Source organism: Mastigoproctus giganteus, chromosome 3 (genome assembly GCF_048544385.1).
Source record: "Mastigoproctus giganteus isolate SK-2022 chromosome 3, ASM4854438v1, whole genome shotgun sequence".
Classification (NCBI taxonomy): Eukaryota; Metazoa; Arthropoda; class Arachnida; order Uropygi; family Thelyphonidae; genus Mastigoproctus; species Mastigoproctus giganteus.
Window position 1 is genome coordinate 19,760,583 of NC_143577.1, and position 26,519 is coordinate 19,787,101.

Sequence of the window (26,519 nt, forward strand, 5' to 3'; positions counted from 1 at the left end):
TCATGCAATATTTATGTAACTCCATATTTCTTCAAGATTTGTTTTTTTTTTATTATTATTAGCTATATGATGCAAGGAAACCTGAGGCTTATACTGCACGAGCCAAAAAAAAATTTCCGAGTTACCCTGAGAGAGAAAGAGAGAGCGCGCGCAAGCAAGTGAGAAGTAGAAAGGAATCGCCAAGAAAGAGAAGGATGATATCCAGCTCAGAACCCTGGGTGTGCCAAACCCATACTCACCAGTTGTGAGCCTGTGGGTTTTCAGAGAGAACAATTGCTGTTGGCTAAATATTTAGTATCTCCCAAAGTTCAGTAAATGTATTATTTCTCTCAGGTTTCTTCTCTTGTGGGGACAATGAATATGTCGATTCTTATTTTAGAATGAAACTAAATATTATTTTATAATATAAACTAAGTTTTATGCTATATTAATTTTTGTATTACATCGAGTTTTACAATATGCGATTTCGCTTAAATTTTTTTCTGAAACTACTAGCCCATGGTGTCCCTTTAGACATACGTAGCAGAGTAGTCGGGTGGAGCGCTCATTTTGTCAGAGAACTCGAAATGGTCGGAATGTACTCCGTGAGAGAGTATTTATTCTACTCGTGAGATGGCCGAAAACATTCCACAAGGATGTTAATCCGTGTAAACTAGATCATTCTGCAGTTTCTTCAGAAAACTGTGGCAGTTCCCTGTAACTCGTCCCGCAAATGCTCACTCAGGTTGAGATGTTACCAGTGAGCAGATTAATGAAGTATGGTAAAATGCTCCTGGAACCTCTGCCGAATGATTCATGATGTCGACATGACACATTGGCCTGCTGGAAGTATAGATTACTGAATGGTTAAACTGTGAGCATGAAGGAATGCTCCTGGTTGGCAACAATGTCTAGCTGAGCTCTGGTCTTCAGTCCTTATCCAAAGGACCTAACGCTTACCATGAAAACTGTGCACCATTGGAGAAACTACGAATTCTGGTCTCTCTCGCCAGATTGCTGAACTGCTTTTACATGATCTTTAACGACCATGCCAAATCAACGTTGGTTTCCTAGCGGTGGCGGATCTTGCGGTATGGTAGTTCCATCGGGGATCCGCTTGACGATAGTAGCACGATGGACCCATCTTTCCATGCCACTATCGTCATACTTTGGTCTTGTAAGCTGCAACTGGGATTCGTCGGAGCAAGTCATATTTTCCCACTCCTCAATTGTCTAGTGTCAGTATTTGTTTATTCTACTCGTAGTTGCTTTTTTTTTTTAGCAACCGTGAGTGGACAAATTCCATCTGTGAGGTGTCCGGCGTATTGTGCGTACCGTTTATCTCTTATCACACTAGATTCCATCCATCTCCGTTGAATGGCCACTCCTTTTGTCTTCTGTCGGCTTCTCGAGTCAACAAGCCGTCTTCAGCTATAGGATCCATTTTTAATTTTTTTTTTTTTCCCCCTTTTTTGACCATTCTCGGTGAACCCGGCACCGTTGTGTGTGGAAAATCTAACAGGACGGCTGTGTCTGCGATATCAAATTGCGTACGCAACCATCCGTATGTGGTTATCTGCGTTATGTTTTGCTAAGGACATGTTTCTCCTTAGATTATTAGTCTACTCTTTGGATTATGAGTATCAGAATGACTAATTTATGCAACGAAGCGAACAGTGGGTAAAAAACATACCATTAACTGATATAAAACTAGCTTCAGTACCATCTAAACCACAAGCGGGAAAATGGATCGTCGTGCATAATAAATAAAAATAGAAAATTATAACAATTTTCTTGTGGTGAACATATTAATGTTAAATTTTTTTTATTCTAAAAAATGTAAGAACAATCTGCTTCACTTGATAATTTTTAAAAGAAAAATGTTAACTCGATTTGGAGACTATTTTTAAAGTAGTTAATATGTTGGAAAAGTGGGATTATTAAAGGTTTGTTATTAGGGGAAATTGAATATCACCTTGAAACTGAACTTAATATTCGCTTTGGTAAAACATGGTTTTGCTAACTTTGATCACCCCCAAATTATTAAATAAAAATAAGGTATTTTGCTTGTTTTATGCTGTGTACTTTTTAAATTAAATCCCCGAGTTTGTTGTGGACATTTTTTGGTTATGAAAGCTAGCGCTGCTGCTGCTTGGAGTTGATAATGGGGTTCCACTTGGTGGAAATTTTCGACAAGAGTCCGATCGTTCTGTTTCAACCAAATTCTCTGATTGCACCTTCACGATGGTGGGACTGTCGGTAACAATTAGTACATGCGAGGGGAGGGGGGTGAAAAGTTTTTAGCCCAATATAGATCGCAAAGTTTTTCGTGAAAAACAATATTGCCAATCTGAGCTGTGACCCTTGTGTTCACTGAATTGTCGGCATTGCAACTGCATTCTCCTTTCTAGAAGGTGTTTAGTGTGGAAGGTAAATGAAGATGTCGATTGTTCGACATCTTGAGTCGAGAGACTCAAGCAGCATGCAGTCATTGAGTGCCGTCATTTAAAGGAATGTCATCGAAAGAAATTCATGGACATGCAGCAAACGTTAGGGGAATCTTGTTCTCATACGCCACGGTCAAATACTGGATTGCGTGAACGAGACGGCGGTGAAGATGTGTACCAGCTTGTTACCGTGTTGACTCTTGCGGATGCGATTCATGACCTGATCATGGAAGACTGCAGAATAACATTGAAGCGCATTGAGACACCATTTAACATCTCCCACGAGCGAGCTCAGGATATTGTGGTGAGTTTTAAGAATGAATGTTTCTTCGTGATGGCTCCCTAATCTCGAGATTATGCAGCATTATGAAGCTCTTTGGGGGGGGGGGGACCAGTATATCACTATGGGTGAAACATGGGTTCACCACTTCAACCTTGAAACAAAAGAACTTCTAAACAGTGAAAGCATCCCTCCCTAAAGTTTGGAAAGTAGAAGTCTGCTGGAAAAGTCATTGGACGCAGGAGTGAACATGGTTGATTTCCTGGAACGTGGTGCCACTATGAATTCCAAAAATTATTCTAACTTACTGAGACAGTTTCCGCGAGGAATTGAAGTCCAAGAGGTGCGGGATATGGTTCAGAGGAAATATCCTGCATCAAAACAGTGCAACACAGGCGCACACAGCGTTTGTGAATGTGTGCACGGGCTATTCCAGCTCCGTCGGACTATTTTATATTTCCAAATTTCGAAGAACTTGAAAGAACAGATATTTGACAATGCTGTGATGGATGTAGTCAACTACTGCTCTGAATCAAAATCTGAATATCATTTGAGCAGGCGATGGATTGTGCCTAAAAGTGATTTCACGTTGGGGGGGGGGAAGAACCTGTTTCACTTTTCCAGCATACTTTCTATGATCGGCTAGAAACTTTTCAACCTTCCTTCGTATATCTCCGTGTACAAGGTCAAAAACATTGCGCCTCAAGTTTTGGAGGGAACCACTGTAAGCATTGGTTGATCGAGGTGTGGCATCCACACCACACGGGAATGGTTGCCTTTGGTAGCACTATTCAATGGTGAATGACTCTGGCAATTAGAATACATTCTGCATGACGATTCGAGCTATTACATCCTCCTATTGGAGGTGACCACCCAGCTGTGAACGTAGGTGAGATACCCACAGAAATTGTAATGGATGACGCTTGGTGACACTAGGCAGTGGTAGATGACTACCTGGTGCAACACCAAAACTTGCTTATAGGAGGCTTGAAGTAATGAACTTGGTCTCCAGAGATGATGTTATTTTGGTTTTTAGGAGCATTAGCAACTAAGGCCATATTGCTCCGGGGATATGCGGTGGTCATTCCCTGACCTTTCCGCATCCTCCGTATTTGGTGGTGACGGGCTCGAACCCCGATCTAATCAAGAAGCGTGTGCTACGCACTGCTGCTCCTTCCCACCTGGCTACGGAGGCGCCTTCCAGAGATGAGCTCCAGCATCCTCTCAATCATACGGTGATTAATTTTGAGATAATGGGCGTCATATTAGGATCCACTAAACCTTAAATTTCTTGGATACAGCTTTAGAACTGTTTTCGCAGGCCGATCGCTACGTAGTCCAACATACCGAACCTGGAAATCAGCTGGTGTATCATCTCGCTGCTTCTAATCTGTCGGCTTAGGAATCTGGAAGGAATCCTGGGGGAAGAGACATTGCGAGGTCACATATGTGTATGCCTTATCTAAAAGTTTGAATCCATGCACAGTGGCGCCTCCGTAGCCGGGCGGGCAGGAGCAGCAGTGCATAGCACACTCTTCTTGATTAGACCGGGGTTCGAGCCCGTGACCACCAAATACGGAGGATGCGGAAAGGTCAGGGAATGACTACCGCATATCCCGGAGCAATATGGCCTTAGTTCCTAATGTTCCTAAAAACCAAATAACAAACAAACAAACCATGTTCAAGTACTGTAGGTTTTAATACCTTTTTTACAAATAAAATTTGTTTGTGGTTAATTATTAAAAAAGATTAATGAAAGGTAAGTCTTGTTTTGAGTAAAGGGTCGCCGTAAAACAATCTTTTGAAAATTTCATTGGTTAATAATTCGCTATAATTTGGGGAAATTGCATTTTCCAAATCCTGATAAGATTAATGATTTTTTATCATATAAGGCGGTAAAGCAGCCTTACATCAGCAGCAATGCAATGATTTAAAGGGCCAGATGTTTCGGTCGATATAGTTAAAGTGGGTTGGCTGCGGTCCTTGAAGCAACATTGAAGACGACAGTGCGCACTTTGCAAGATCGAACCCGTACGTTAGAAATATGATCGGACGTAGGTCATCGACTAGGAGTCGTGGCATTCGTGATTCCAAGGGGCATGCATTTTGAGCCGTCAGATTTAAAACATGCTAGTCTGGCCCTGTTGTAAGTACATAACTGGTTGCTGAGCGCGTTGCATGAGGTGCAACGCACCTGGCACAACCCTGTGCATGGGTTTTACATTTTCCTCCAAGTTTTAGCTTCGGTTCCAACATGAATTTGCAATCGGAAATGATCACCTTAATACTGCGTAGCCATTTCCAATTACTAATGTGTTAAGGCTGCTTTAGTTTCACAGGTCTGGTTTTTTTCTGAGTCGATCATACCATAGTGGTCAAGCTGGCGTGACTGTGAACCCCTGACTTTGTGGTTTCCCGGAATACAGAATTTATTTATCTAGTTCGGACTCGTTTGAGTTGCCCGTAGTTAAAGTTCGCATAACTGCTAAATGCGGTTAATTGTATTCATTGTCTAAATGGTTAATTGTAAACGCTAGTGGTCATGCCGGTGTATAAAGAGAATTTTCTGGGGTTTTGTTTGATTACATTTAGAAGTGATTTAGATTTTGCAACGTAGTACCTCTTCCGATCGATCGTTGCGAATAGTAGTGATTGAGAGGCCTAATCCCTCCTACTCGTTGCTTTCTTCGCAGTGGTTGGAAGCTCTGACCTCTTCAGTATTCTAACCCGTTTTAGTTAGTGTCTTCCTCCTTGCTACTTACTGTTTTCAAGTTGAACCTTTTTCGATTTTAAAACTGCGGGGGAGTGAAATTCAGTCTAACGCTAGTAAAGTAAAAGCAACCAGTGGGAGCCTGTCAATCGAGCTACTCGGCACGATCGATCGGAAGTGGTAACAGATTATAAAGGACTAACCTTGGAAGTGATAAGGGTATTCTTTTTATCTAATTCGATGTACGTCTTTCAGGCGTATTTGCATATGTATAAAGCGCTGTTGTCTTCACCATGTCTGTCCTCCCGCATGTTCACTGGACTCTGAACGGAATTTTATGCAATTTTATATTTAGCTCTTTTAGAAAGATTGTTGAGCCATCCTAAATATCATAAAAATCTAATTTTTTTTTTTTTTTTTTTTAAACATGTATCACATTGACTAGCTATATATTCTAGCTGGAGCAAAATATGGATGTTATGAATAGGCAGTATTAACGATTGTATTCATGATTTATTGTAAACTTCTCTGACATGGTGGTCATGGGAGCATAAACAAACGAGCAGCATTGCGGATGTGCAGAAAAGTTCTTGTTTTTTGTGCATACGCAAATCGTTACTTTATGAAGTACATGGTTGCTATTTATTTAATTTCATTGAATTGCAGGATTCCTTAAATAAGTATGCATTTGTCTTTCTTAAAAATCCGGAGGAAATGAGTAAAATTTTAAATGTTGAATGGAAACATTTTATATATTATTAGTTAGCTAATTATCTTGTTACTAATCAATTGCTATTTACTTTTCACTCCTTTTAAACAGAGGGGAAAAATGAATTTAAGAAATTCTAACATTTGTCAGAATTCTGAAGTTTTTATGCTGAGAATGCTCCAGGTCCTGATGGCATTTCTTCACTTGTTCCCAAGCTTACCCCTCTTATCCTCAGGGGCTCCCATCTGGTGAGTATGGGCTTGGCACACCCAGGGTCCTAAGCTGGATATCATTTTTCTTGGTGATTTTCTGTCTCTCTGGTAACTTGGAAAGGTGTGTTTTTTTTTTTTTTTTTTTTTGCTGGTGTAGCATAAGCCTCAGGCTTCCTTTCACTATGTGGCTAGTAATAATTTCTTTCCTATCCTACTGGTGGTTTTCTTTCTACTTGGAAATTTTTGTATTAAGCCAGTTAGTAAAAAGGGTGACATATTCCTCCCTTTCAATTATCATTCCATTGCATTTGTCTTTTTTTTTTTTTTTTAATAATGGAGAAATCCATAAACTGCTAGGAAGCCAACAGTATCAAAAGCCTTAGAAAGGCTTTTGATACTGTTGCACATGGAAGACTGCTGCACAAATTGGAGCAGTGTGGCATTGGAGGCAAATTGCTGCTATGGATAAGGGGATGGTTGAGTGGCAGAAGACAGAGTGGTAATCAATGGACACTGCTCAACGTGGACTAACGTTATTAGTGGAGTTCCTCAGGGTTCAGTGTTGGGTCTGTTGTTGTTTTCGGTGTTTATGAATGATATTGATGATGGGATATCAAGTTTAATGTCCAAATTTGCAGATGATACAAAGGTTGGCAGGGTTGTTAAGGACACTACTGACACTATGCTGCTGCAACAGGATCTGGAAAGGTTGAACAGATGGGCTGAGAGGTGGCAAATGAAGTTTAACATTGACAAATGTAAAGTACTACATATGGGAAACAGTAACCCCAGAGCAACGTATCAACTCTGCGGTACTACACTGACAGTGGTGGAGAATGAAAAGGACCTGGGGGTAATTGTGCAGGCAGATATGAAGCTTCTCTGAGCAGTGCAGACAAGCTGCAAGAGTAGCCCATGGTGTCTTGTCAATGATATACAGGAATTTTTCTAGCAGGGATAAGGAGGTGATTATTCCCTTGTATAAGGCAATGGTTAGGCTGCATCTTGAGTACTGTATACAGGTCTGGAGGCCTCATTTCAAGAAGGATGTAGAGCTGCTGGAATGGGTACAGAGAAGGGCAACAAGATTAGTGAATGGAACAAAGGGTTGCTCTTATGAAGAAAGGCTTAAGTTTTGCAAATTACAGAGTCTGGAGACTAGGCACCGGCAAGGTGATCTGATAGAGGTGTATAAGGCTTTGAATGGTTTGAGCATGCTCAATGCCAATGGGATTCTTCATCTTGCTCAGAATAATCACCTCAGAGGGCATAAATTCAAATTGAGCAAGGACGGATGTCGGATAGATGTGCGGAAATTTGCCTTTGGCCAGCGGGTGGTTGGTTGGTGGAACCGACTTCCATCACTTGTTGTTGAAGTTGATAGCCTAAACAAATTTAAAGCTCAACTGGACAGGTATTTCGAACGAACGGAGGGGTGAAATGGGAGTGGTGTGTGTTTTTTTTTTTTTTTTTTTTTTTTGGCTGATGCTGAATAAGCTTGCTTTCTTGCATCATATGCCTATGCTAATGCTAACTCCAACTATTTTAAGTTATTATCTGATCAAAGATTGCCAGTATAGTTCCATTCAGTGTTGATCCTCTGGTGATATATTAGCTAATGTTATTCAACTTTGGACAAATTTGATGTAAAATTTAACTCAAGCAATTGCTAAGATTTAAGGCCTTTGACTGTGTTTGGAAAGGTTTATAAATGAGCTTCCACTGTCTTTTACAGTTGGGTACCCAGCTTTCTCCCTAACCTCTCAAAGTGGGTGATGGTAAATTGCTCTCTAATTTCTCCATTAATACTGGTTCCCCAAGATTCAGTTTTTTTCTTTTTCCTTCCTCACACATATTAATGGCCTTCCTCCACTGACTGGAAATCTTATCTATAGTCTTGCCAGTTTTAGCACACTACATTCCATCTTCCAGTTTGAGAAACCTTGCCCTGCAAAAACACTTCAACTTCTTGAATATCCATAATCCTTAAATGCTGATCTCTAGATAATTCTCCAATAGGCAAAGAAAACTTATGAATTGAGTTTAAGATTGAAGTTTAACTGTCTTATTTCTTGCAGAGTCTACTGTTCCTATAGTCTTCAATACTATTGGTTTCTACCCAAGGTCACATCTCTTTAGGATTACTCTACTTTTAATCTCTGTTGGCATACTGCTTCCTCTGCATAAAAAAATCTTCTTTTTCACTTTAAGGTGCATCCTAATTGCTATGTGTAACACAGAATTTTAATTCAATGTGATTGCTGATCAAACAACAAACATAGAAACTTCAAGTCTTGACAGTGTAGTTAATTATTTTTTTTTTTTTTTCAGACTTAACTTTAAGAAAAGTTTTCATATCTCCTTGAAGGGAAACTAAAAGTGTAATTGGATCACAAGCATGATTGTTCCCATTATGAAGGAGACTTCTAACTAGCCAGAAATGAAGTGCTGGAGGATTTGGTCTCCACTCATTTGTTCACATACTGGAGTTTCTAAGGCATCAATCTTGTCAATCTTTGACATGATTAATAATCATGTCAAAATTCTGTCACATGGTCTTGGAACTAATTGGAGCTGATGGGCTCTATTATAGGATATGATTTCAGGTTACATCCCTCTCTGATTAATTTGTGTGTTTTGTCAGTGTGGAATTATCAGCGAGAATTTATCAATATTTTCAAATTAATGAACTTAAAGTGGGCTATAGTCATCTGCTTATTTGTAGGTAAACATTATGTTCAAATCGGCATTCTGATATGAAAAATATCATAGCCCTTTGTTTTGTACTATTGTATCTGCCATAACAATATGGTTAATACCCCACTCTAACATACTGACTGTGATAGTTTTTACTCCAGGATTATAAAACAAACATTAGAGCCTGTATAGTGGCATAACTGTAGCAAACTGATCCCACCACAAATAATTAAGTACCATCACCTGCCCAAGGGACTATATAAATTTTGAATTGTTTTTTAACTGTGGATCCTTCTCCCATAGCAATTATGTTGACATGGTTATACCACAGTATAATAATGAGTAAACCAAAGTTCTAAATCCAACCAGTAGGATTAGGAAGTACTTTCTCCTTCATGCATCCTGAATGTTATTTCTTGTTTGGAATTGCTTAGTGACTGGGGCAGTACTAGATTTAGATAGTCTTGGGATACATTTTTTAAAGAACCAAAAAATGTGGTTGTGGTGCTCTCTGCACCAACAGTAATCCTGTTGCCCTTGGGTTTACTATGACCTTGCGATTCTGGAGCATTTGTGTCACTGCATCTCAGTAATTTTTTTTTTTTTTTTTTTTATGAAACCCCCAAACACAGAGGTATTAGAACCTATAGTACTGTGCTTGGGTTGGAGGTTGAGAAGATGAAAGAAGATATTTGTTAACATTAGACTTCTGTATATTGTAATTTTCAAGAAATACGTATGAAGGAAGTTTGTTCCAGAAAATGGCAGTTGAATGAATAAACGAGGAAGATGAAAATTTGTTTCTTTGAGTTTGAAGTTGGACAGTAAATGGATGTTGGCTGGTGGTGGCACGTGTTCGAACTGTTTTGAGAGAGAGTGAATGGGAATTACAGAAGACAATTCAGAAGAACGTTGCCCATGGAAGTATCTGTAGAAAAGGCATGCAGCAGAAACAGTGTCTATGAGACAGAGTGGAGAGACGCTGTTAGAGATGAGTCGTTAATTAACCTAACTGCCCTCTTCTGAATAGAATATAGAAGTCTGAGAGAGGTTTTGGGGGCACTACCCCAGATGTGGGAACAGTATTCCATGGTAGGGTGGATTTCCAATGTGTAGAGTGAACAGCTGTTTGGAAGAAAAGTAATGCTGAGAGCAAAAGAGAAAACCAAGTGTTTTTTTAGATGCAGAGGAAGCAATACTTGTGTATATATAATTTTGATATATACAGAGAGATCATTTTGCCTAGAAATCAGTGTCACCAAAGATAAGCATAGGAGTAAAAGAATCCTTTTTGCAAGATATAAGACAAGAATGAGTTTTAGAAGGAATGAAATCAACTAAGTTGTCTTTGCTCCACTGGAGAATTACTTGGAGATTGGCATTTAAGGAATTGGTAGCAGATATTTGAGAAGTTGATTGAGCGGGGCAAGGTTTCTCAAAATGGAAAGTGGAATGGTGAAGGTAAAGAAAGCCAACATGAGAATGACGAGAAACGTTGGATAACTTACAGGGAAAATCAGTTTCCTAATAGGGCACTCTAGCTCTGTTCGCTTGGTAAACAGATGGTAGGTGTTATCAGTCTGGAGCAGAGCTGAGAATGATATATTGATTGACGGGTAGGCGTGGCAAACGATGAAATTATTGGTGTGCAAACACAACACACACGATAACATCGGGTTAGTATCACTTTAGTAGCACTAATGGTAACTTGCCCTAATGAATGCTTTCCATAATGGTGAAAAAAGGTTACCTCCACTTGAATCCCATGGAAGCTTGAACCCCCTCCCGAAATGGAGGCGGTAACCTAACCGTTTTTTCCTTAGAATCACGTGGACTAGCACATAAATTGTTTATTAATAAAATATTATTTTTTATTACTGTACTTATTTTTAAAGACACTCGTGCAGATACACACATCATAATGTCCATCAACGCCAATTCCCTAATATATAATTTTTTTTTTTTCCTTTTCTTTTTTTATATTATATTATTTCCTAATCTAATGTTTAAGGTTAGGTCACTAAATATAAGGAAACAGTTTGTATTATTTCCTAACCTACCATTTAAGGTCAGGTTACAAAATATAACGAAAAATAAACTTTTTTTTTTTCCCTTTTTTCATAGCCAAACCTAAATCAACAGTACAGTAAAAACACTCATGAATGGAACGAAACTTTTTTATTAATTTTAGTTATTCGTCAAATAATCAACCAACATTTATTTTCCTTACAAATTTCTTCCATCTTTAAAAGATTCATCACTACTATTACCTGTTTACCGTTCATTACAAAACTATTATGCACTGTTCTTTACTCATGAATACACATTATAATGCCAAACAATGACTACACAGTAGCTTGTCCTCTGTCATGCCCACCACCAATCATTTCATCATTTGCCATGCCTAACTGTCAATTAATATATCCTTCTTGATTTCGAATCCAGACCAATAATACCTACAGTCTGTTCGCAGAGCGAGCAGCGCTAAAGTCCAATGTCAGGAAACAAATTTTTCTGCATAAGTTATCAGACGTTTCTTGTCGTTCTCGTGTTGGCTTTCTTTACCTTAGACAGTGGAATACAATGTGTTATCATCAGCAAAACTATGGATAGGATTTCCAGTCAATGGAAGAAGGTCATCAATATACAAGAGGAAAAGAGTGGGGGAAAGAACTGAAGCTTGGAGGACACCAGCATTAGTGAAGAAGTTAAAGACAGAACCATCTACCATCTCCCTCAGTGAGCAATCAGAGAGAGAGAGCTGGTTAACCAATTACAAAAAACAGTTGGCAAACCATAAGATGGAAGCTTGTTTGAAAGACCTTTATGCCAAACATGATCAAAAGCCTTTGAGATGTCAAGAGCAACTTGACATCTCAAAGGCTTTGTGTTTCGCCAAACTTTTCCATTGAATTTGTTCACAAATGGGTAAGATAAGCCAGAATATCACGAGTGGATCGACACTGACGGAATCCATACTGGCGATCGTTGATCAGATAGGTTTCTAGGTAGTTTAAGAGTTGGCAGTTAATTGATTTCTCCATTACTTTAGAAAGAGTAGATGTAATTGGATGGGAGGGATTTGTCATCCTTTTTAGGAACTGGCTGGGAGAAAATTTCCAAGCAGAAGGAAAAACACCTTTGGAATAAGAAAGTGAAAAAAGGCGGCAAAGAACAGGAGTAAGTTCAGGAGCACAGGTTTTGAGAACAAGTGGAGAAATACCACCAGGACCTGGAGCTTTCTCAGCATCAGTATTTGTCAAAATCCTTCTGACTTCCTTTTGATGGAAGACCACAGGAGGCAATCACCAAGTTGTAATCTGAGGTGCCTAAAGGACCACTCACTTCGATAGTGTACAGTAAGTCCTCGTATAGCACGATAGTTGTGTTCTATAAACTCTCCTGCAATCTAAATAACAGGCCCTATGGGGAAAAAAGGGTTAGGTGCCAACCACCCAAGACTGAACATACACACACATTTGTAACCAAAACATTACCAAATGTAATAAAATACTTGTATTTTATTAAGACTATTAAATAATAAAATATTGCTAATGCTTTTGCTTCTATCGTAAGCAAACTTGTTTGTTTGATATTCTATCCAAACATACGTTCCATTGCTTCCAATTCTTTGTGTCTTGATCTAATGGATTTTGTTACACTTTGAGTTGTTTCTGCTATGAGAGTTCTTTTTTATTTTCTCTGAATTCTTTCTAATTTTCAGCTTTGCCTCATTTAGGCCTGTAGCACGTGCAATGTCACATGGTCTTTCATTTTGCTCAGTGTTTCATATTTTTTCTCTATCAACAGAGGTGGATTGGCTATAAGCCTTACCCAGGTGGGCCAGAAGACTATGGAGGCTGGGTGTTTTTGGCCATACTCACTAGTATGAGGTTGCTACAAAATCTAGGGTAAGAATTTTTGATCCAGTCCACCTCTGTCTATTGATATTGCTTTTCTTTTTCTCTCTGAATCTGTAGTGTCTTTACCAGGACGCTTCCTTTTAAGTATTTTACTCATTTTTAGGGAATAAAGCACAATTACAAAAGGAGGCACGCTTGATACACATACATAAAGCTGCACACGTGTAGCAACTGAATAAACAACACCATAAAGGCAGCGACACACTACTAACACCTCACTAGCTCACATTTTACTAAAGCATATTTCTGGGGGTTACTATCATAAAATAATAAAAACCATTTCCAGTTGCGGTTCAGTTAGTGGAATCTGTTATAATCTCTATCAATTGTATTTGGGATAATACCGATAGCTGGAATTGTGTAGGTTTTTACATTATTACGGTTAAATAAATTTTCTGTTTATACTCTGGCACGACAACCAAGTCAGTAAAACCAATAAATCGTCAATACAATATTTATCATATTTAGTAGTCACGGGCTTGAACCCTGGTCCACTCAAGGAATGAATGTGATGCACTCTCGATCCTGACCACTCGGCTATGTCAGGCTTAATGTGTTTCCACTTCACTGATATAAAAAACAAATATATTTTCAGCATCTTCTCTACATTGCTATCTTGTTGCGTTCAGTTGGGGTGATTCCATGTTCGACTGAAATTTCTTGTAAACACAAAGGTGAATAAGCGAATTCGGTTCGTGTTATGTACAATATCATTCCCCTATTTATAAATCTTGTATGATCGAATTGTGTATGATTGAATTTGTGTAATGTGAACACATGTTATACGAGGACTGACTGTACTTAGAAGGGTTGTTTGTGAGATAAAGATCAAGTGTGTTGGCTGTATGGTTAGGATTGTCCAGTAGGAAAATGAACAATCTGTGCAAGGTCATTAGTAATTGCAAAAGCCTCAGCATCCCAACCAGCTGGGTCGGTGTGACTAGAAAACTGAAGCCAGCTGGAGTTGTGAAGATTAAAATAACCAAGGAAAATTACCTCACTGTTAGGAAAGTTTGACTGGAGAAAGTAAAGTTGCAAAGAGAGGAAGTCAGAGCTCCAAGTGATTAGTGGAGTTGGGAGAATGGTAGAGACAACAGATAAATTTGACACAATGAGGCAGAGAGATCTTAAGCCAGAGAAGATTGAAAGAGGAGATTCCAAGTCTCCGACAGGGAATATCGGAATGGACATACAAGTACCACCTTTGGGGCAAAAGGAATTGTACAGTGAATAATTTGGGCAACTGAGATGAGCAATAGTTGAATCAACCAATAACTGAGATTTTGTAAGAAAAAGTACGTGGAGTTTGACAGACTGCAAGTGGAAATGGACGTTGTTGAGATTAGAATTGAGACCACATATATTTTGTGAAATGAACTAGGAAGTGTTTGGGAGGTTTAGATCCTTTTGCAGATAAGCTTACTCTATTAGTTTGACAATTCATGATGTACTGAATATTAAGAAAAAGTGAGGGAGGGACATTTTTGGATATGGCGCACACATGGTAAGAATATACCCAGATCCTTGACAACATGGCCTCGACGATGCTCCCCCGCATACACACTACTCGGACTCCTTCCAGTCACTATCTGGCAGAGTAGAGGTAGCAAGATTATACACTAGCTGATCCAGAAGCCTCCTAAAGAGTTGCCAATAGGTTCGGTCCGGTGTACTAACTAGTGGCCGGCCTGCGAACACCATTTTAGCTCTTTACCCTCTAAATGTAAGAAAGATTGGATCTTGCCATGATGTTCATCATAACCTCAAAAGTCATCAGTCATGCTGCATGATGGAAGAGATGGGGAAGTGTTGACCGGAACTTAGCTCTGGAGACTAAACATGGGTTCCACCACTTCAAGCCTCCAATAAGCAAAGTGGTGGTATTGCACTGGTTGATGAGTCATCTGCCACCTAGTATTGCCTGGTAACACAGAGGAGCAGCATTCCTCCATGTGGTGTGGGCACCACACCTTGACCCCTGCTTACGTTGGTTTACACCTGGGTGAACCAATGTAAGCATGTCACCCACAGTGTGCTTGTGCATGGAGGTTTTACCCAGGATTACTAACAGTCCCACCATCGTGAAGGTGCAAGCAGAGGATTTGGCTGTCACAGACCGTCCAGACTTCGCCGAAATTGGGTCCACTTGACTTGAGTGTCACCCGAATATCAGTTCCATCAGCGTTTTAGACTCTCAGATATGCTTATCTGGCATATCTGAGAGAATATCTGTGACAACCTCAAGGACCAGAAATCTGGCCTTCAAACCAGAAATTCCTAACTGTCTCTACAGTCAAGGCTGTCACTTCTTGATTAGACTGGGGTTTGAGCCCATCACCACCAAATACGGAGGATGTGGAAAGGTCAGGGAATGACCACCGCATATCCCGGAGCAATATGGCCTTAGTTGCTAATGCTCCTAAAAACCAAAACAAACAAGTCAAGGCTGTACCCCTCCCCCAGAAGTTATTCCTTCTTCAGCTCAAACATGCAAAAAATTGTTTGCCATATGAACTTGATCATTGTGTCCAGAGTAGTTGAGGGAAATTTTTGGCACAAACTATATAAGACCAGCTAGTTTAACTTCTGTTCTGGGTAAAATAATGGAGTCACTGGTTAAAGATGCATTTCAGGATCATCTAGACAAGACTGCAGCAATAATCAGACACAGCATGGGTTTGTTAAGGGAAAGTCGTCTGATAAATTTGATTGGATACTATGCTAGAGGCAAAAAAATATTTTGATATCGTATTCCTTGATTTCGAGAAAGATTGACACCTGTTGCGCATGGAAGATATTATTGTAAAAATTGGAGCAGTATGGTATTAAAGGTTGCTACAATGGATAAAAGGGCGGTTGAGTTGGAGAAGACAGTGATAATCAACGGATGCTGCTCTTTGTGGACTGTTATTAGTGGAGCCTCACAGGGTTCAGTGTTGGGCCCATTGTTGTTTTATATATTTATCAGCCGACCGGGCTAGCCGAGTGGGTAAAGTACCTGCCCGGCAACCCAAAGGTCGCGGGTTCGATTCCCGCCTCGGGCTTGGATCACTGTACTGCAAAAACCTTTGGAGGTGCAATATGGCCACAGAAGCCGATGCGCCAACAACTACCAAATCAAAAAAAAAAAAAAAAAAAAAAAATATATTTATCAATGATATTGATAAAGGTATATCAGGCTATGTCGAAGTTTGCGGATGATACAAAGGTTGGCAGTGTGCTACTGCAACAGGATCTAGAAAATTTGGGTAAATGGGCCAAGAAGTGGAAACTGAAGTTTGACAAATGCAAAGCACTGCATATGGGTAGATGTAACCCCAGAGGAACATATGAATTGTGTGGTACTACACTTAAGTTAATAGAAAACGAAAAACCTGGGAGTGATTGTGCAGTCAGATATGAAGTTTCCTGTGCAATGCAGACAGGCTGCCAGAGCAGATCATGGGGTATTGTCCATGATATACAGGAATTTTGCTAGCAGGGAAAAGGAGTTAATTATTCCTTTGTATAAGGCAATGGTCAGGCCATGTCTTGAGTACTGTGTATTGGTCTGGAGGCCTTATTTTAGGAAGGATGTAGTTGTTTAAGTGTGTACAGAGCAGGGGAATGAAGGGGTCCTCTTACCAAGACAGGCTTAAGTTCTGCAAATTGCAGTGGTTGGAGACCAGGCACCTGTGAGGTGATCTGATTGAGGTGTACAAGGCCTTGAATGGGTTGAGTATGCTGAATTCTGATGGGATTTTTTTTTCACTTGCTCACATCACAAACCTAAGGGGGCATAATTTCAAATTGAGGAAAGCTAGTTGTAGAATAGATGTGTGGAAATTTGCCTTTAGCCAGCAAGTTGTTAATTGCTAGAAGAAACTTCCATCTGTTGTGGAAGTTGATAGCTTAAATAAATTCAATGAGGAACTAGACAAATTTTTAGAGGGAATGGTTGTGTGAATTTTTTTTTTTTTTTTTTGCTAATGCTACATAAGCTCATATGCTTGCTTTCTTGCATCACATGCCTTTATTATTATTACTACTACATTGTACATGGTGAAATTCACATAGTTGATACTTACAGCCAAAAGTCTACTGCTGCTATGCTTACCTTTCATGAAAAATTTGGACAAGATCACATCCCTAATAGGGATCTGATTTTGAAATCATTACTCTGATTTCTAATTTATCTTGTGCATAAGCACATCACAAATATTGCTTCTCCTGCATCTTCATGGGAAATAGTTTTTAAAACTATTGCTGTTGGTGTTACTTTTCTTCTAAACAACTACCAACTTTGTATTAATCATGCCCTACCATGGAATATTGTTCCCACTTCTGGGGTGGTGCTCCAAAAGCTCCCTCAGGCTTCTATACTCAACTCAAAAGAGGATATGTTAATGGCCCATCTTTACATATCTTCCAAAAATGTGCTGCAATCAGTCTGCATCCATTAGGTGTCCAACTTAAAACTCACAAAACCTACTTTTCTTCTTTCTCATTTATCCAATTAACTTTCTGTTATTTGTAACAACCTTCTTTCACATCAATTTCCTAAAAAAATGTTTTTTAATTAACTCAGATCCAACGCATAATACATATACAAGGTAAGATCAGAGTTAGAGGATTTAGAGATTCAATTATTATAAAATAATTTAGTTTTAAACTTTTTTTTTTCCACCTTAAATAGTGATATATATATATATATATATATATATATATATATATATATATATATATATTTTTTATATACATCTTATTTAGAACCTAATTTTTTTTTTTTTTTTTTTTTTTAGGTAACACAAGAGGATTATGGCCTTGACAATGACCAATCCAACTCTGCTGAATAAGCAGACTCTGATGAAATATCTGAGCCTTCCTCAGCCAGAGAACCAAGTACAGTGCATGTATATCTGGATAGATGGTACTGGTGAAGCAATGAGAGCTAAGACAAGAACAGTGAACTTTGCACCCAAACATGGAGATGGTATGTACTTTTTTTTTTTTCTTTACTCCATATTTGCTTTATTGAATCACTTCATTTCTTTTTTTTTTTTTAGTGATAACCTTAATATTTCAATATTAGTAAATTGAAACTATTTTGACTAACTAGTGCCTCTCAGGCAACACCAAGACTTCACAGCATTTTGGTTTGAATACAAAGTACATAGGATTAATACTTCTGCTGGCTGCAGCTTCAATCTGGGATTAGAAACCTTGTGATAAATACTTCTGCTGGCTGCAGCTTCAATCTGGGATTAGAAACCTTGTGATAAAATCAATTTAGATCGGAAAGGTCCAGAAATATTTTGCGGTTTTTCTCATAATTACAGGCTTAAAATGTCCCCCAGTGAAATTTTTTTTTTTTTGACAAAAAATCCAGTTTTTCTTCTAGCAAATTGAAAGAAACTTGTAAAAGTTTCTTTCAATTTGAAGCTACATATTTGTGTTCAAGAGCAGTGAATGTCTTGTTAAAAGGAAAGTGTCTGTGTTTTTTTTTTTTTTTTTTTCCCAAGCCAAAAAGTTGTATTGGCATATATTACTGCATATGAAGCTTAGTAATTACCGTTCCAGCTATTTGGAGAAATGCAATAGTTTATTTGCTTATTAGGTGCCTCCATAGCTAGGTGGGCAGGAGCAGCAGTGCATAGCACATGCTTCTTGATTAGACTGGGGTTCGAGCCCATGACCACCAAATACAGAGAATGCGGAAGGTCAGGGAATGACCACCGCATATCTCCAGAGAAATATGGCCTTAGTTGCTAATGCTCCTAAAAACCAAACAAACAAACATTTGCTTATTATATTGCTAATTTCCTTGGATTTCTCAAGTGCTCTTGATTAAATTTATTTTTAAAAAAATACAATAACTTGAGCTCTTATTAAAGCTCATATGGATGTTTCTAGTTCATTTATTTATTTTTTTTTCTCCCATATTTCAGAACTTCCTATATGGAACTTTGATGGATCTAGTACATCTCAGGCTGAAGGCTCTAATTCAGATGTGTTTCTTCATCCAGTAGCTTTATATAGGGACCCATTTCGTGGTGGAAACAACAAGTTGGTACTTTGTGAGACGTATAAGTACAACCACAAACCAACAGGTAATGTTTTGAGTTATCACTAGGAGTTATAATCAAGTTCTAAATTTTTTTTAATTGAAGATCAGTGAGAAATTTCACTCTTAAAATTTATTTTTACTTTTGAGTGGGTGATTACTGTATCACACAGATTCAACAGTATTTTATTAAGCTGCTTTGCCACTGTCTTTGTTTACTGTTATACTTGTTTTATGAGGGAATTATTTTAAGTCTTCTGTTTGACTTTATCAACATATATAGCTTTAATGATTTACTTGTTGGTGATACAAATCTTAAGGTAATGGTCAGTCTGGTGTGCCTACAGTTGGGTAACTATAAATAGATCAGATGTTCCCAAAGTGTGGGACATGTCCCCTGCCACCACCAGAGGCCCACTCGAATTTGGGAGAAGCTTATTTTCATGAAGCACTGTTTTAAAAAAAGTATAGGCAAACCATCCCACTAAATCCTGATACAAAGTATTTTTATTTATATTATTCACGTTTTATTTCTTTGAGATTAAATGTATTGAGGTATAAAAGTATTCATTGCTATATTTTAGGTTAAATCGGTTTATAAAACAGATTTGAATAAAACCCTTGTTCTGTGAAACTCAAGGGCTGCATGAAATTTATGAAAAATAAAGGTATAAAAGTTTGGAAACCTCTTCTATAGACCATAGCAGAAATTTTAGTTAAGTTATAATTCTAGTACAGTACATTTGTTTTCATGGCAAACCTCTTGCTAATATCAGTGGTTTTAGGTTATTTATAACTTGGATATTAGGACAGCTTCTGAAATTCAGATCTTGTGAATAAATGTCTGAAAAACACAGGTAAATAATTATGCAACTTTTACCAAAGGTTTCTGAGCCCTTTGGTATTAATTTAATTAATACTGATCTGGTTATTCTTAAATGCTTTGTCAGTAAATGAAATTGAGCTGTTTTTGATAATTCACTTGGGGCTGATTGGATTGAAGAAAGCCATTATTTGTCTGTTAGCTGAAGTGGTACTGCACGAGTGGATAGTTGTCAGCATCAGACAGAAAAGATTTTCTGATAAAAATGAATCCATGGTAATTGAACAGTAATAGGAAAGGAGATACAATGGTTAACTGGCAGGCACTGTTCTGTGAGCAAGGTTTTGAGAATAGCAGATCTCCAGTAATTTTTTCAAAACCACATTAGTTCAGTTTTGTGATTTTTAAATCTTGAGAGGTTTCAGTAAGGATCAGTTTGTGACTGTAGCGATAGGATGATCTGTGTTCAGGGTAGTGGTTATTTATTGGTGGAGAATTAGCTTTTTTTTTTTTTCGAAAGCTTGTAACCCAATTTGATATAGGCTTAAATCATTTGGTTTGCTGGGTTTATCTTGCTTTTGTGTCAAAATTATCTAAAAAAAAATGTAGGGACAACAGATTTTGATTAATGAAAAGTGGCAAGCCATCTGCCCCGACTGTATACTCTTATTTTATTAAGTCTAATCTCCCTCTGTTATTTGCAAAAGGTGTTTTTTTTTTTTTTTTTTTATTATTTAGTGGTTTCCCTCCAATATGACAAACTTTACTGTATATTGTAATTTTTTGTTATTTGATCTTAATGAATGCATTTCTCTACATTAGGAGAAAATGAATAACAAATTGTTAAAGCAAACCTAATTTGGCTTAGCCTTTTCCATTTTATCTGTGTGAAATTGAATACATGAGATAGGATGTAGAGTCTATAGTATAGATAACATTTCATGTAAAGGAATGGTGTTGTATTTCAGTAAAAGCTTTGAAATATTTTGATTTAAAAAATAAAAAAGCTTTGCAGTGTTTATATTTTGCTGTCATAAAGCTGTTTTTGTTCCTTTTGACAGCAACAGGTTTGGGCTTATTGATGACTTGAGAGGCATTTCTTATTCAAGAGTCTACTTAAAATTTATTTTATTTTATTTATTTTTTTTTTTTTTCAATCAAATAATATCACCAAGGAGGGGACTCCATTATTTATAAAAAATAAAAAAAAAAAACTTAAAGGCACCACTATTACAACTACTTTGGACCCATTAGCAACTTCATGTTGAATGCATTCTTTTTTTATTATTAAACTATTTGAACACTTATGCTGAAATGTTATCTCATTCCTTTACTTAGGTCCTACAATGGACCTACACAACTTACTAATAGGAGCTTAATATTCACAACTTTCATTTATGTTTTATAACAAAAGTTTTTCTTCAACATGCTACTTGGCTCATTTAGATTTGATAATATGCTTATTGAGTTTCAACACTAAGTGGAAACTATGAAAGAGATTTTGTTGGACCCTCATCAGTGGGTGATTCCACTATCTGATGAGAGTCCACCAAGATCTAGAACCATAGTGATGTTTAATGTTTTATAACAGATTTGCCTCCTTGGTGATTTTATTAGATTGAAAACAATACATTAGTAATTTTAACTGGGAATAGCTATTGCTTCTGAAGTGAGCAATAGGCCTAAGCTGCCAATGTGGCATTAAAGAAACTCATTTTGAGAGGTCTGTGTGAATTCTGACTAGAGAAATTTCTAAAAGTTTCTTTAATCTTGTCTGTGGTTAGCTGATCTTCAGGCAGAGGAAGCAGTGTGCCTCTGTCTGAGATCAGCTAACATGGAAATTTGCCTATGAAACACTTATATAGATATAATACCTAATGGAACAATATGGTGCAAATCATTGAGCCTAAAAACTAACAACAATTACAAGCCAGATCAGTATAATTAAATATTCACAGTGTAAAATTGTGAAATGTAAAAGTTCTGAAAGACTTTTTTTTTTTTTATATATATTATTATCAAACAGAATCAAACAAAAGGAGGAGCTGTGTAGAAGCAATGGATAAAGCCAAAGATCAGCATCCTTGGTTTGGAATTGAACAAGAATATACTCTTTTGGATTCTGACAAGCATCCATTTGGATGGCCTAAAAATGGCTTTCCAGGACCTCAAGGTAATTAAAGATTTGAATGTTCATCTTTAATTTTATGAAATAGGCATACAAATTTAAGACAAAATGAGAAATGTATAAACCATGTAAGGCCAACCTTATCTGTGTATGCATTGCCAACTCAGAATAGGCAATGAGTAGCAGGGGAAACTTTGGTCAAGCTATCTTGACTCAGTTGGTTATTTTCTTTACATATGCTCAAAGCTGCCTGTTTCCCCATGCCTGACATATGTATGGATTAGCAATAGGTCTATATAATCGTTATTTTCTGATTAGTGTAAACTGAACTCTGGAATACACTTTAACCACAAAATATAATTGATTACATATTCTTGCTACAAGCAAAAAAAAAAAAAAAAATTATGTAAATCTGAGATATTTAGTTCACACACAATTAAATTTATTTCTGAATTTGAGAAATGAAAATGGTCCACTGTTAATCCAATATCAGTTTATTTTAACAAAATCCTAATTTTACATACTAAAACTTTCTAATGCTTAAGTTAAAACATTAGAGACTAATTACTAATCCCATGTTATATGTTTAGAAATTAATGTAAGCCATGCCAGAGCAGACTTGTGTCAAGAGCTAATTTCAGTTTTCTCAAAGCTCCACTAGCTACTTGTTTAAATTTGATATTTAGGTTTTTCTCAGTAACAGGAATATGTATAGCACATGCTTCATGGGTCAGCATCTTGAGTATGAAAAAATAAAAAAATAATCTTAACTTATTTTAAGGACTCTAATTTTAGTGTTGTGCAGCAAGTTGTACATGAAATTTCTATGCATGCATTTTAATAAAATGCCTTTGTGTTAGCTCCTGTAGGTAGTATTGTGGTTGTACAGCATGAGTATACAACTAATTTCATAATTAAAAAAAATTATCCTGGACAGCACTCATTGCTTTTAATTACTTTCTACTTGTTATACAAAGCAATTAATTATGTTAAAATACAACATTAAATTTAATATATGGGTGTGAACATACTCTACTCCCACTATGTAGGTTCCTTGAATAGTATAAGAGAAATAGCAGTAAAGCAGGAGCAAAGTATTGTTAGATGAGGGTAGTTGTTATAAAAATGTCCATCTATATTAGTCTTCCTTCCCCCCCACAATTTAGATAAATCTAATATCACTTCATAAAATTGAAAGTATTGAACTTTAATATTGGCAAATGATGTAAGAAAGCAAACTTGTACAGCATAAAAAAAAAAAAAAAAATCTCATTTCACTATCCATCCCATCCAGTAGTTTTTGTCTAGTTCTTCTTAGAATTTATTTGAATTATCTACTTCAACAACAGATGGAAGCTTTTTCTACTAGCAAACAACCACCTATTTGCTGAAGGCAAATTTCCCCACATCTATTCTGCAACCATCCTTTCCTTCCTCAAGGATGGTTGCAGAATTTATACCTTATGTGCATAGTCCCGAGGAAGAACTTCATCGCACTGATTTTTCAAGCCATTCAGTGCCTCACACACCTCATTCAGATTACCCTGCAGGTGCCTAGTCTCCAGATGCTGTAATTTTCAGAACCAAAGCTCTTATCAAGAAGAGCATCCATCTTTTTTCTGTTTCCTATTACCAATATTTTTGCCTTTCTTTGTACCTGTTTTAGCAGCTCTATATCATTCCTAAAATGAAGCCTCCAGACCTGTATGCATTAATCAAGATGTGATGTAATCATTGCTTTATACAATGGAATAATCACCTTATTTCTGCCAGTAAAATTCCTGTATATCATTGACAAAACTCCATGAGCTGTCCTGGCAGCCTGTGTGCACCATTCATAGAACTTCATATCAGACTGCACAAATAACCTCAGGTCCTTTCATTTTTCACTACCCTGAGTGTAGTGCCACAACAGTTGATATGTTGCCATTTCTCAGCCCAATTTTTCTAGATCATGTTGCAGAAGCATACCTTCATCATTAGCTTTACCACCCTGCCAACCTTTATCATCAATTCTTCAAATAGGCCTCTAGAGTTGGGAATGTTCAGATTCATAATAATTGCAATATAATACACAAACTGTATAACTGAAACTTTATTAAAATAGAAATAATATAGTATAAGATTTGGATCAAGTGAAAATGATTAAAATAAAATACACTGATTGTACAGTAAAAGCAATAAGATAAAAATAATAACAGCAATTACAGAATAAAAGCAATAGAAACAACTGTAGCTTTTAGAGTTCGACTGCCTTCTTTATTAACAGTAAGACTTGTCATGGTACATCCTAAAATAACTGCAGGATTGCAGCACATGTTACTGTAGGAGCATGGGCAGTATCCTCCGCGTGTGCACTAAAACTGGAAATGGCTTGGGAGCATGCCAGGTGGAACCTTTCATCCCATTAAAGAATTAGGGTTTCAAAGAGGGCATGAATGCAGATTCACCTCTATTAATGGCATTATGCTTAGAAGAGCAAATCTGCATAACTCAAGCCATTTGTGGTTTCAGAAATCTGTGCAAATGATGGATTATAACAGCATCACCAAGTGACATTTTTGGGAGCTGGTTTTCCTCCCAAAAATGCTTGGCTACAGAAGATTTCCCATAATTTGTGGCTTTTATTGTGTTAATATGCTCCCCTATGTGATCTTTGAAATGGCATTTTTGTCTCGCCAACATAGGACTTCTGACAATCCAGACATTTAATCTCATATGGGTATGGGAATGTACCATCCCTTTTATCCATAACAGTAACTTTCCCTTAATGCCATACTGCTCCAATTTGTACTGCAGTCTTATGTGCAACAGTATTTAAAGCTTTCCTCAAATCAAACTAAATGATATCAAAATTATTTTTTGCATTTGGTTCCATTGTCACTGCATCATAGTATCCAAACAAATTAGTCAGCAAGGTCTTCCCTTAATAACAAACCCATTCTGTGACTTGACAGACTGCATCTCTATCTAGATGGTCCCACACTACTTTAACCAGTGACTCCATTATTTTCCCTGGAGCAGAAGTTAAGCTTACTGGTCTGTAATTACACATTACCGTTGTCTCCCCTCTTTGTGAATTGGTGATACATTTGCACATCTGCAGTCCACAGGGATCTCAGCATCCAAAGATGCCCTCATTATTATGGCTAGGGGATTGTTTATTTACTATACTGCCTTCCTTAATGTTCCCATCCATGCCAGGTGCCTTTTTTATATTTAATTTCAACAGATATTAGGAATGCAGACTTCCTAGATGGATAGGAAGGGAGGAGGTGTTTATGCTGTTAATTAAGAAAATCAAAAGAAGTGCATCCAGTTGATATAGATGAACGGTGCACTGTTGAGTCAGTTTGGTGTGACATAAGCACTGCGAAAGCAAAAATAAGAGTAGGAGTGTGTTATAGGCTAATGACTCGAATGAACAATTATACAGAGAAATAGTGGACTAGTAAATCAGAATGTCTTATAATGGGGGATTATAACTTCCAGATATTGACTGGAACTTATGGGTTGGTCACTCGCACACTATTAAAACTTTTGTGGATTTATTGGATGATTGTTTTCTGCAGCAGCATGTTTGAGAGGGAACCAGAGAGGATAATACTCTTGATCTGGTTATCAGCAGTGATCATTCGTGGATTAAGAATTTGCAGATAAAGGAACCACTAGGTGGCAGTGACCAGTGTACTGATGTAAGATTTACTTAAAAATATATAATTGCCATCAGGGGTAAAGGAAAGGGTTTTTGCTTCCATAAAGGTGAGTACAGTGGTCTCAGACAGTTGGTTTTTTTTTTTTTTTTTAAATTCTGTACAATAGTATCAACTGATGATGTTACCAACAGCAAATTCTAAGCGGAAAGAATTCAAGGAATTAATTGTAGAAGCTACTAAAAGTTTCATACCTATTAAGAAATATATTGTTCAAGGTTTAGACCTAAAATGGTTATCAAATAAACTAATGAGACTCGTGATAGAGAACAAATGCATGGGATGCATATAAAATTATCAGGCGACTCAGAAGCCTATGGCAGATATAAGCTAGTCTGTAATCAGGTCACAAAAGAGATTAGGCAGGCGAAGGCAGATTATGAGAAATCCTTGGCAAAGGATGCAGAGAAAAACAGCAAGGATTTCTTTTCTTATATAAACTCTAAAAGGAAGGGGATGAATCTGATTGGTCCACTTGACATCGATGGTTTGACTGTTGATGATGCTGTTCAGATAGCAAACAAACTAAGTATTTTGCACCTATATTCACACATGAGGAGTTATTAAGGTTTGAAAATTCCAGAAGGTTATAAAATTGTAGCAAGGTGCTTAATGATTTTGTAATAACTGAGAGCAAGGTGGAGGAGAAATTGTTGAAGTTAAACATAAGAAAGGCAACTGGGGTGGATGGGATCTATCCAGTAATATTAAAGGAAGTAAGCAAACCCTTAACCATAATTATGAGGGCATCCTTGGACTCAGAGAAGGTCCCCACAGACTGGAGATGTGCAAATGTATTCCCGATTCAAAGGGGATCGAAGGGTGACACGAGTAATTATAGACTAGTTAGTTTAA

General features: G+C 37.5%; 1 protein-coding gene across 2 annotated transcripts in view; it reads left to right on the top strand.

Annotated features, from left to right (window-relative positions):
• Positions 1 to 26,519, top strand: part of LOC150087775 (glutamine synthetase-like) — a 38,642-nt gene that overhangs the window by 971 nt on the left and 11,152 nt on the right. For both annotated transcript variants that reach the window (XM_090369198.1, XM_090369197.1), the window contains exons 2-4: positions 17,739 to 17,929; positions 18,885 to 19,046; positions 21,850 to 21,996. In XM_090369198.1, coding sequence (XP_090225324.1) covers positions 17,755 to 17,929; positions 18,885 to 19,046; positions 21,850 to 21,996 — 484 coding nt within the window. In that variant the 5' untranslated portion in view covers positions 17,739 to 17,754. The remainder of the gene's footprint in view (positions 1 to 17,738; positions 17,930 to 18,884; positions 19,047 to 21,849; positions 21,997 to 26,519) is intronic.